Source organism: Myxine glutinosa, chromosome 1, assembly GCF_964187855.1.
Source record: "Myxine glutinosa chromosome 1, kmMyxGlut1.1, whole genome shotgun sequence".
Taxonomy (NCBI): Eukaryota; Metazoa; Chordata; class Myxini; order Myxiniformes; family Myxinidae; genus Myxine; species Myxine glutinosa.
Window position 1 is genome coordinate 383037627 of NC_136261.1, and position 12731 is coordinate 383050357.

The 12731-nt window shown below is 43.6% G+C and overlaps 1 protein-coding gene across 2 annotated transcripts in view; it reads left to right on the forward strand.

Annotated features, from left to right (window-relative positions):
• The window catches only part of LOC137416086 (E3 ubiquitin/ISG15 ligase TRIM25-like), a 141911-nt gene that overhangs the window by 17650 nt on the left and 111530 nt on the right, over positions 1–12731 (forward strand). For both annotated transcript variants that reach the window (XM_078770239.1, XM_078770240.1), the window contains exons 4-5: positions 150–383; positions 8298–8320. In XM_078770239.1, the coding sequence (XP_078626365.1) occupies positions 150–383; positions 8298–8320 (257 nt within the window). The remainder of the gene's footprint in view (positions 1–149; positions 384–8297; positions 8321–12731) is intronic.

The window sequence follows — 12731 nt, forward strand, 5'->3', positions numbered from 1 at the left end:
ATGTTTCTTTATAAAACGGATCCTTCAGTCAGTTTAATGACCCTTTGGAAATTTAGAGACATTTATTTTCTTCCAATAAAAGTTTTTTTCCCAAATGTTCCTTGGTAATTTTTAGTGAAACTTTGATTGAACAAAATTGTTTTTCCCAGCTATCAGGAAGAGGGAGCGAGGAAAGGATTGAGGAGGAGAGAAGAGAGATCCATCAAGCTGTGGATGAAAAAGTAAATTTAATGAAGAATTGGCTCAGTGAGAGACAGAGAGGGAAGCTTTCTCATCTTGAACACCAGACGCAGAACTTGCAAAAGGAGATGGATTCTCTCTCTGAAACAGCATCCACACTAAAGGCATCACTCGGGGAGCTGGCATCTATTTCGTTTCTGGAGGTGAGGCTTATTACAAACATTAGAAAAAGGAGAGAACGTTTAACAGTTTAATTCCAGCAGGATTTGATCAGTTTTTCAGCAAACCAATTTTGAGACTTTAGTTTTAATTTGACACGCGCACACACACACATACACACATACGCACATACACACATACACACATACACACATACACACACACACACTTCGTCGAGGCTGATCCTGAAAACATACCCATGTCCAAAGAACAACATTAAAGCCATAAACCAACTTGCAATCGTATTCCAGTACAGCTGTGGAATAATAAAATGGCCTCAATTGGAAATCAGTAAACTGGATTTCAAAATAAGAAAACCACGCACCATCCACAAAATGGTTTACAAAAATCAATGCATCCCAAGAATGTACCTGCCGAGACGAGAAAGAGGTAGCGGCCTGATGGAGCTCAACCAACAACACAACCAAATCCTGCACAAAATGACAACTGAAGGATTGGCCGAATACGTAAAAAGTGCAACGTACTACCGAATCCAAATTTGGAAAGCAAACACGAAAACAACAAACCAGATAAGATATCCGTAATCCCCCTGGCAAATAATTTCCAAAGACATGAGGAAACACATTTCCAAGCTGGCCTCCAAAGCCAGTCGCCGACTGGGCATCCTCCGTCGTGCGAAGTCCTTCCTAGGCACACCTGAGCTCCTCACCACATACAAGGCTTTCATCCGCAGCTCAATGGAATACTGTTCTCCCCTGTGGGCTGGTGCTCCTGCCTCACACCTGGCTCGGCTTCGCGCTGTTGAATCCAAAGCTTTCAGAATCATTGGAATCTCCCGCGATGAAGCTATCTCTGAGGGCCTTTCACTCACTCACCGCAGGCAGGTAGGTGGTCTTTCTGTCTTCTACCGACTCCTCTCCGGCCTTGCTCCCCCAGCTCTCTCTGTGCTCTGTCCCCCAAATATTCCTACAGCTCGCACAAGATCTGCCAGCCACCCTCTGATGGTTAAACTGCCGAAATCTCGGCTCTCTGCTCACCTTCACTCTTTCATTCCTCTTTTCTCCCGCCTCTGGAACAAACTCCCACACTCACTTCAATCACACTCCTCCCTCCATGTCTTTAAAACAGCTGTTCACCACCATCTCTTAGATGGTACACTGCTTTACAGTTGGTATCAGATTCTTGTGGTCAAATGCTGTTTTAGGTTTTCGCCAAACATGTCTTCTGGTACTGTGGCCAAATAGCTCTACCCTTGACTCATCTGTCCAGAGCACATTGTTCCAGAAGTGCTGGTCTTTTCCTCGCTGTTCATTGGCAAACTTTAGTCTTGCCCTGATGTTCTTTCTGGACAGCAAAGGTTTCCTCCTGGCACACCTTCATGTAGATCAAATTTGTGCAGCCTCTTTCTCATGGTAGACTCGTGCACTTTGACATCCACAGTGGCAAGAGCTACCTGTAGGTCCCGTGTTGACATTCTGGGGTTCTTAGAGACTTCTTTCAGCATCTTGTGGTCTGCTCTCGGGCTGAACTTGCAGGGGTGGCCTGGCCTGAACAAGTTGGCAGTTGTTTGGAATCTTCTCCACTTGTAGATGATCTTCCAGACAGTCGAATGATTGATTTCAAATTGTTTGGAGATCTTTTTAAATCCCTTCCCAGACTCGTAGGCATCTATAACCTTCTTTCTGAAGGCGTCAGAGAGCTCTTTTGATCTTGGCATGGTGACGCCACTGTTGAGGATTCGTCACTTCAGTCGTTGTGGTTTTCATCCACTGTAAGCATTTTTGGTTCCATGTACTATTCTTGGTATAGTTTGAGTGAAATGGAGATAACTGTTTTCAAAAGGTGAAAAATTAGTGTTTTAAACAAAACCGGAAACCGGATCGGGAGAAACCGGAAGAAGAGGAGGAGGAAGCAAAAAGCGGAGCAAGTAGGTCGGGAGAATAAGCTGAGCTGCTTTGAGGTCTTGAGCAGACGCTGGTGAACGTGGGTCACGAGCGAACTTTGGTTTTCCCGGGAAAGGGATTCCTGTGACAGAGTGGTTATCGCTGTGACAGATAAACCTGCGTGACAGGTTTTGTGGTTGATTCCGAAGAGAATCGTTGTTGGAGAGCATGTACGCCTCCATTACGGGCCCGCCCGCCATTTCGCCTCGCTCCCGCCATTTCGCACCGCTCCAGCCTTTTCACCTTGCTCCAGCCATTTCACCGCACCCAGCCGTTAGCCTGGTTTGCGTGTGTAACGTGGATTTCGAGTGGGAATTTGCGGTTATCCGTTTGGGAGCCGCTGAACGTTCATACCCGAAGGTGTGATTTCCCAGTCGCCTTTTGGGTGCACCTTTGTGCCTCTCTGGCAGCGTTGACTGTCAGCCGACCTGGATTCTGGTCTTGATACGACCTTTTTCTTGCGATCACCGGAGCGTGGATCGACTTTGGCTTGGTGCCGGGACAGAGACTTTGGGGAATGTTCTTTTCGCTCACTTGGAGCACAGTGAGTTATTGAGTAAGAAACTGAAGGTGCCATCATCGGAATTATATGGTATTTTCGTTGTGCAATTGAAAGAATATTGTACTTGTGCTGTTATTCTTGTGTGGCATTAATGCAATACTTGTTTTTTGGTAACAATCGGTTGGTGTGGTTTCACCATTGGTCATTGACACACAAAATAGCACATCTTTCTGCCGTGACTCCTTTCGTGGCTCGGAGGTACACCGTGACCGGGGTTTGGGGAGGAGCACGTAACAGAAATTGGGGGCCTCATCCGGGATATAATTCCCTCACATTCCCAAAATTCCCAAATTTGGAATTTTCTAACATTCCCAAATTTTTCTAAAAATTTGAAATTTTTGTTTGAAGGTTAACAGGTGCTAACTGATAGTCACCATGGTGTTTGACGTAGAAAAGTTTGCGACATCCCCTAATGAGGCACAGTTCCAGGCGTTAAAAAGATCGGAACTCATGATATTGGCCAAATATTTTAACTTGGAGGTCCGAGTTAGTATGAAGAAAGCAGAGATGCAGACATTGCTGGTAAAATCTCTAGTGGGACAAGGAACATGGGAAGAGGTAGCCTTGGATTGGTTACCAGAGGAAAAAGGAAATGTGGAGCTCCGGAAAATGGAGATGCAACTGCAGAGCCAGGAAATGTTAAAAGAGTTGGAATGGAGTGCAGAAAAGGAAAGAGCAGAGGAAAGGAGAGTCGAAAAGGAAAGAACAGAACAGGAATGAGAACTCGAGAAGAGAAGAGAAGAGCAGAGGAAAGGAAAGCCGAAATGGAGGTAAAGGAACGGGACATGGATTATCAGAGGGAACTTAAACTCAAGGAGCTGGAATTACTGGGGGAACGGAGAGAAGTAGTATCCATGCCGGCTAGTTCGACAACCAGTCAGAACTCTTGGGATGTTGGTAGGCATGTGAGGTTGGTTCCACCCTTCAATGAAAAGGAGGTAGCCAAGTTCTTTTTACACTTTGAGAAGGTGGCTCAAATGTTAAAATGGCCTGTGGGGTCCTGGACTATGTTAGTACAAAGTGATCTGGTGGGTAAAGCTCAAGATATATTTTCGGCTTTACCGATTGATCAATGTGCAGATTACGAGATCGTGAAGAAAGCCTTTCTCAAAGCCTATGAATTGGTCCCTGAAGCTTACCGACAAAAATTCAGGAATGCCAGGAAGAGGGAGCATGAGACCCATGTGGAGTTTGCCAGAATGAAGGAAACGATGTTTGATAGGTGGTGTGACTCGAAGGAGATTGGGAAAGACTTCAACCTTGTATGACAATGCCTGTTGTTGTTGTTGTATCTTGGTGGATGTATTCAAACAGTGTGTCCACGTGGACATTAAAGTGCATCTGGATGAAAAAAAGGTACCGGAGTTGTATGAGGCAGCAACAGTGGCAGATGACTATGCCTTGACAAACAGGATGGGGTTCCACAAACCTAACTTCCCGCCTAGAGTTAGCCAGGGGTGTTATGGCAAATCAGGTTCGGAGAACAAATTTTCATGGAGGCGGCCTAGAGAGGACTATGGGGACAAATCTGATACCGCGACTTTTAGGGATCAGAAGACTGCAGTTCCAAGACAGACCTATCTTCCGGGGAGCCCGAGGCAGACCACGAGTTTATATTGGAGGAAAAGTCTGGAAGAAATAATAGGAAAGGGAGTGACATCAAGGAACTTAAGGAAAAGGTGGCATCTGGACCAAAAGAGGAAATGGAGTGTCTGACGGAGACATCTGGGAACGAGGCTAAACAAATGGTGCTGGTCCGAAAGACTTGTTGAAGAACAACACGGAGATTCGGAGCTCCAGAGTATGATTGATAAAGCCGTTACGGAGGAAGAGGCTATGAAGATACCTGTTGGTTACTTCATGAAAGGGGAAATACTCATGAGAAAATGGAGACCACCGGAGGTGCCAGCAAATGATGAGTGGAAAGTTCATCACCAAATTGTGGTGCCACCGCCGTACCGGAAGGAGATATTGAGTTTGGGGCATGAGACACCTTTGGCCGGGCACCTTGGAGTGAACAAGACATGTGACAGAATTTTGGTACATTTTTTCTGGCCAGGATTATGACGTGATGTGGCGGAGTTCTGTAAATCTTGCCATTCTTGCCAGCTGGTGGGAAAACCTAATCAGAAAGTCCCATCCGCACCTTTAAAACCAATTCCAGCTTTTGAAGAGCCATTCAGCCGAGTCATTATTGACTGTGTAGGCCCTTTACCTAAAACTAAGGCTGGACATCAGTATTTGCTGACCATCATGTGCGCTTCCACAAGGTTCCCAGAAGCAGTGCCTCTTAGAAAAGTTATTGCGAAGGCCTTGATTAAATCTTTCACTTTGGTTGGCCTACCTAAGGTCATCCAGTCTGATCAGGGTTGCAATTTCATGTCAACGCTTTTTCAGCAAGTGGTACACCTGTTGGGAGTGGAGCAAGTAAGATCAAGTACTTACCATCCCGAGAGCCAAGGGGCCTTAGAAAGGTTTCACCAGACATTGAAGAATATGATCAGAACGTATTGTTTTGAATGTGACAAGGGTTGGGATGAGGGAATACCCTTATTGTTGTTTGCTACAAGGGAATCTGTTCAGGAGTCATTGGGATTCAGTCCTTTTGAACTTGTGTTTGGACACGCAGTTTGAGGACCATTGAAATTGGTGAAAGAACAGTGGCTACAGGAGGAGTCACAGTCAACAGTGGTGGAGTATGTGTCAACGGTTAGGCACAGATTGGCAAAGGCTTGTGAAGTTGCGAGAGGAAACTTGAAAGTGACACAGGATAAAATGAAAGTGAGACATGACAAGAAATCTCAGATAAGAAATTTCAGTCCTGAGGACCGAGGGTTAGTGTTGCTTCCTATTCCAGGTCAGCCACTACAGGCTTGGTATTTTGGTCCCTATGCAATCGAAAGGAGGGTTAATGAAACAGATTATGTGGTGACAACTCCCGACCAACGGAAAAAGCGGCAGCTGTGTCATGTCAATCGACTGAAGAAAAATTATGAGAGGAATCCTGTGAAAAAAATGGTTGCTGTCTCACCTGTCGTGCCTGTAGTCGGGGTGCAAGAGAATCCGGAGTTAAAACTCTTCACTGATCACAACCCCTTAACCTTCATTCAAAAAATGAAAAATAAAAATCAGAGGTTGATGAGATGGAGTTTGTCTTTGCAGGAGTTCAACTTGGAAATTGAGCATGTAAAGGGCAGGGACAATGTCGTTGCTGATGCTTTATCCAGAGTGAACTAACTTTGAGAATTCCTGTAGGGTGTTTGGAAGTTTTGTTGCTTTATTTTGGGGAATATTAATTTTCGTTGCTCACGCGAGTTGATCATTTGGGTATGATATTTACTTTTGTTTGTTAAAAAGGGTTTTTTGCATGAAAAGAAAGTTTTCACGATGTTCAAACTTTCTTTCTTGTGGGTGGGGAGTGTTACGGATTCGTCACTTCCATCATTGTGGTTTTCATCCACTGTAAGCATTTTTGGTTCCATGTATTGGTGTTTGGCTAACGGCTAGGGTGCCAGCTTAGGATCCCAGGATCCTGGGTTTGAATCCCGGTCGATCGCTGAATTAACGCCAGGGGGGTTGACTCAGCCTGTCATCCTTCCACGGTCGGCTAATTGAGTACCAGTTCACTGGTAATTCCCTGTTTGTCGTAAAAGGCGACAAAAAGGGTTGGCGGCAGGAAGGGCATCCGGCCGTAAAACATTGCTTCAAAAAGGGGACCAACAAAAACAACAACAACCACGGTGCCCGAAAAAGGCCAACCCCCACAATGGCCTCTCAAGGTGGTACTATTCTTGGTGTAGTTTGAGTGAAATGGAGATTACTGTTTTCAAAAGGTGAAAAATTAGTGTTTTAAACGAAACCAGAAACCGGATCGGGAGAAACCGGAAGAAGAGGGGGAGGAAGCAAAAAGCGGAGCAAGGAGGTCGGGAGAAGAAGCCGAGCTGCTTTGAGGTCTTGAGCAGATGCTGGCGAATGTGGGTCACGAGCGAACTTTGGTTTTCCCGGGAAAAGGATTCCTGGGACAGAGTTGTGATCGCTGTGACAGATAAACCTGCGTGACAGGTTTTGCGTTTGATTCCGAAGAGAATCGTTGTTGGAGAGCATGTACGCCTCCATTACGGGCCCGCCTGCCATTTCGACTCGCTCCTGCCATTTCGCATCGCTCCAGCCTTTTCACCTTGCTCCAGCCATTTCACTGCACCCAGCCGTTAGCCTGGTTTGCGTGTCTCACATGGATTTCGAGTGGGAATTTGCGGTTATTCATTTGGGAGCCGCTGAACGTTCATACCCGAAGGTGTGATATCCCAGTCGCCTTTTGGGTGCACATTTGCGCCTCTTTGGCAGCGTTGACTGTCAGCCGACCTGGATTCTGGTCTCGATACGACCTTTTTCTTGCGATCACCGGAGCGTGGATCGACTTTGGCTTGGTGCCGGGACAGAGACTTTGGGGAATGTTCTTTTCGCTCACTTGGAGCACAGTGATTTATTGAGTAAGAAACTGATGGTGCCATCATAGGAATTACATGGTATTTTGGTTGTGCAATTGAAAGAATATTGTACTTGTGCTGTTATTCTTGTGTGACATTAATACAATACTTGTTTTTTGGCAACAATCGGTTGGTGTAGTTTCACCATTGGTCATTGACACACATAATATCACATCTTTCTGCCGTGACTCCTTTCGGGGCTCGGAGGTACACCGTGACCGGGGTTTGGGGAGGATCACGTAACACCGCACACTTCAACAACAAAGAGCAAACCAAACAAAATGTCTGAGGTTTAAATAAGACAGGTGCCTCCAACATCCTCTCTAACGATGTTCCAATCATGTGCACCTGAGCTGGTGCACCTGATTCTAATTTTAGGTATTTGAAGTAGTGATAAATGTAGGGGTGTACTTACTTTTTCCACATGCGAAATTTGCATTTATGTTTATTAAAATTACACAATGGACTACAAAATGTAAATGTTTCATGATATTTGTGATACTATATCACCTTTATCTTTCAATATTGTTGAAATGAAGATCAAATCGCTGTAGGTTGAAATATGTTGAAAAAGTCAAAACTTTACATGGGGTGTACTTAATTTTTCACGCGACTGTGTATATATATATGTACTGTATATATGGCTTCCGGTTGGTTTTATGGTTACGATTTCGTGCAATGAGTGGGCAGTGGTCTATGGTGCAGTGCCAAAAGAGCTTCCATTTATGTACAACTCACGTGTCCTTGGTGTTCCATGGCTCGTGCCCACCCATATAAAAAGGGCTCAGCAGTTTTAGTGTCAAAACCTCAGAGTACACTTGATGCAAACATTCACGAGAAAACTACATGGATGTTTGTGGTACTGAACGGATTTAAATTTGATTAAACCAGATTAACAGATCCAGATAGCTGATGCTGATCTTTGTTTATTTTCTACCTTTTCAGGGTTACAAAGATTTACTGCACAGGTAAGACTACAGAGGTGTCCTTTTTTATAACTATTGTTTTGTATATATATATATATATATATATATATATATATATATATATATATATATATATATATGTATATATATATATATATATATATATATACATACATATATATATATATATATATATATACATATATATATATATGTATATATATATATATATATATATATATATATATATATATATATATATATATATATATATATATATATATATATATATATATATACACACACACACACACAAGCTCTCGGCTCATGGAAGAACTATGACACAGAACAGAGCAGAAAACATCATTAAGGGAACAGAAAAAGAAAGGGAAAATGCCAATAGCAGGGCGGAGGTCGAAGGTTGACGGAGACAGTCAAACATGGGACGCAGGTAACGATGAGCAAATTTTTACATCTTCCTATAATTCACCAAATGTCCGTCCGTCTGTCCGTTCGAAGGTACCGCAAAAACGGCTTAACCGATCGCAACGATATTTTGGGTGGGTAATCCTCGGACCCCCTGGAGTAAAATAAGCTGTATTGTTTTTCCAATTTTTCCAGGTTTTCCAATTTTCCAGTTTTTCAAACACGATGGAATAATATTTACCGATATGAACAGTGATGTGGCTTTTGTTGAAATTATATGCACCAGGAGAGAATCGACTCCTGACGAACTCTTCCTCTATAAACGTGCGGCTCCGAAGTAACACGGCAGCGTGTGCAAAGCGACTGAGAAACAGGTGTAGTGGACGCTTCCGTCTTACAGATTCGGCGCGCACTCTTTACACATAAACGTGCGACTGAGAAAGACGTGTAGCGGCCGCTTCCGTTTTGCAGAATTCAATCTTTTTTCAAAATGGGCGCCATGTACTGTTTAGATTTTGATGATTTGCATGTGATATGATTCAACTGATGTTTATATGAATCATTTAAAATAAAAAAAAGCCTTCAATTTCCGATATTTTTCCTTTTCATTTAGGCTTTCCAATTGAAGCCCCACCTGCAGGGCGGGTACCGTTGCTCGTAATCATAATTTGCAAGACTTGCTTCAGCAATTTTTGATGGGTGGGGGTGGTTTAATGGGTGTATAAAAGATAAAGGTGTTTCATCATGCCCCTTTCATGTTTTGAACACAAAATGGATATTTTAATAACCAATACATAGTGTAATCACTCACCACTGAATTGCACTTCATCTGTTGAAATAAATAATAATAATAATAATAATCTATCTATAATTCCAGTAATCTCTGTGTGTGTGTGTGTGTGTGTGTCTGTGTGTGTGTTTGTTTGTTTGTCTGTGACCGCTGTTTCTCGACAACCACGGGTCCGATATACTTTAAACTTGCCAGGTATATTGCTGGGGACCCGAGGATGTGCCTTTTCAAGGTTTGAAATTAATCGGACAAGTAGTTACCGAGCTATGGCGATTTCTTTACCAAACACCGCAAGCCGTTCGCTTTGGACCAAACCATTGCATGTAAATAGAGGGGGAGGTTCTGTGGTCGTTGCGAATGGACCAAACCATTCATGTAAATAGAGGGGGGGGTTCTGTGGTCGTAACTGCCACGTGGTTTCAAAGTTTTTTTTTGTTGTTGTTGTTTGCACGCATGTTTTTTTGCACCCACGTACGGGCACGCCCTAGGATGTTTACACACACACACCCCTACACAAATTTTTTTTTATTTTTATTTTTGTCAAGGAACGGGCACCCACGTACGGGCACGTCCTAGCTTATATATAGTACGGGCATGCCCTAGTAATAATAATAACGATAAAATAACCACCTTGTTCTCATGATGATTCTTTCTCTTTATGTTGGAAATTCAATGAGTGTTGAAGGAAGGATATGATGTCCAGGTTGAGACATTTTGTGCATTGCCATATCCCGTTCCCTTCATCCCGGTACTTTAACATCAATTGGTTGTGATGGACACACACACACAGACACACAGACACACAGACACACAGAAACACAAACACACACACACATTTGAGGAGGATATTCGGCCCATCATGCCTCGACCTTGTCCAAAACCCTGCAACTGAATCTAAATAAGGCAACACAATTCATGGCAGGGGTGGGAGTGAGGATGATAAACACACAGACAGGGTACTATCGAGGAGAGAGAAGGAATGGAAGAGGGGAGTGGAATGATTGGGTGGGGAGGAAGGAATTCAGAAACACATGCGATATTATCCTTCACAACACTTGATGTGCAATGTCATTTTAAAATCATTTTATTTTATATTCACAGAATACTTACAGGTCACAATAACCAGTCCCAAGCTCAGGCCTGTCAGACGATGTACCGGTGCCTCTCTCCCTTCAATTTTAAGTCCCCAACCAATGTTATTTAAAAGTATTGATTGTCCTGACTACCACTTTCTCCAAGGAAAGCCATTTTGTAACTGGAAATCCCCCTGCATTGCTTCCATCCAAAGTCTCCTCTTGTGAATGTTTTATTCAGGTTTTTTTTTTTACTCATTTTAACGCAAACTCTTGATCCAGAAACAATCCCACTTTTAATAAACATTAAAATCCTCTTTGCATTTCCTCTGGATTTCTGAAACGATGCTACCCTGACTGTCTACACCTGGTATAAACAACCCCAACCGTCTCCCATGTCACCCTCTTGGGGCTGCCCTTTGTATAATATCGTACACGATGTCTGTTATTCTTTCCCATTCCCAAATATCTTCTATTTCTGATCAAATTGAACTGCACCTCTGAAATAGATTTCTGTGTTCGCAAAATACCTGTGTAGCTTTCCACAATCTGATGACCACCCCTTGTCCCACCCCACCTTTGCTATCGATCTTTCCTCCAATCTTTGTGTCATCATTGATACAAACTACGAACAATCGTGGTCCTCAAATTGTTTCCTGAGGCCATCCAATCCAATTTCTCAATCTGACATTCCCCCTTCAACAAGCACCGTTTAATTCCTAAAAATATGTTAATTCTCAATGCAGTTACCTACTCATACGAAGTCGTAGCCTTTTATGTGGTGCCTTGTCAAATCTCTTTTGAATGTTACATCAACTGCACTCTCGTCAAAAACAAACCAGGAACTCTCTCGTAGAACGCGAACAAATTTGTGAACCATCTCCATGAATAATACTGGCGTGACTCGGCGCGCTCTGCCTCCCTCACTACGTCGTTTCAGAGAGATAGGCATCTTTGAACATTTCGGTGTCTTTTTGGTATTTTGGTTGTTCATGGTGTTTTGGGTCCTCAGGGCCATTTCGGTGTTCAGGGTATTTTTGGATGCTCTGGGCCTTTACATGTGTTTTGGGTCTTCAGTGTCTTCAGGGGCTTTTGGGTCTTAAGGGTCTTTTGTTTCCTCTGGGTCTTTTCAGAGTCTTTGTGGTATTTTGGTTCTTCAGGTTATTTAAGTGTCTTTTGGGTCTTCGGGGGACTTGGTGGTATTTAGGGTCTTGGGGGAATTAAAGGGGTCATCAAAGGTCTGACGGGTCTCAGTCGTCTCAACGTAATTAAGAGGGTGTTAATAATTTATTCGAAGAAGAAGAAGACGTTATCGGCGCAGACATAACGACATAATCATATACGTTTGCTCTATTATAATAAGATTTTGGGTCTTCAGTGTCTTTTTGGGTCTTCTGGGTCTTTTGGGTCTTCGGGGTATTTTGGGTCTTCAGGGTCTTTGGGGTCTTCAGAGTTGATGGGGTCTTTTGGTTCCTCTGGGTCTTTAAGGGTCTTTGGTTTTTTTCGGTCTTCCCGGTCTTTTGGGTCTTCGAGGTATTTTGGGTCTTCGGGGCTATTGGGGTCCTCAGGGTCTTTTTTAGCCTTGCGGCCCTCATGATTATCTTCTCCATTTTGCCCTATTTATTTTGCCCCATGGTAACATGTTAATTGAAATTATTGTTGCGGATCTCGATTTCGGGACTCCCCTTACCGAGGGGGGGTTAATCCCCTCGTCTTTTAAGCTGGCCGTCCGAGTCCTGGAACTATCTCGCTCCTTTGCGGGGTGACATTGGCCAGGGTGATTGGTCAAGGGATTTCCCAAATACCTTCACCCATCTCTCCGCAAAGCAGGGAAATGAGTCCCCGCTCGAGCCGCGTATGTGATGGGAGATTGCCGAGCGGTTTAGCAACCCGCAGCTCGAGCCGTTAACAAAGGACTAAACCCGACTATAGCGGTTGGCCAAATCGCGCCACAGGTACTCAATTGAAAGAAAGGACGGATGCGATCGGATTAGGGAAAACCAAGAAAGAACAAGGTAATTTATTTACAAACCAAAAAGCAGAGGAAGGGAAAGCATGTACAGGGTGAAGAAGAAGAAGCAGGACACAGGGCAGCTTTAAGCAGTCTTATATTATAACCAAAGGACAAAACAAACAGACTCACATGACAGGGAATGGCAGGAAG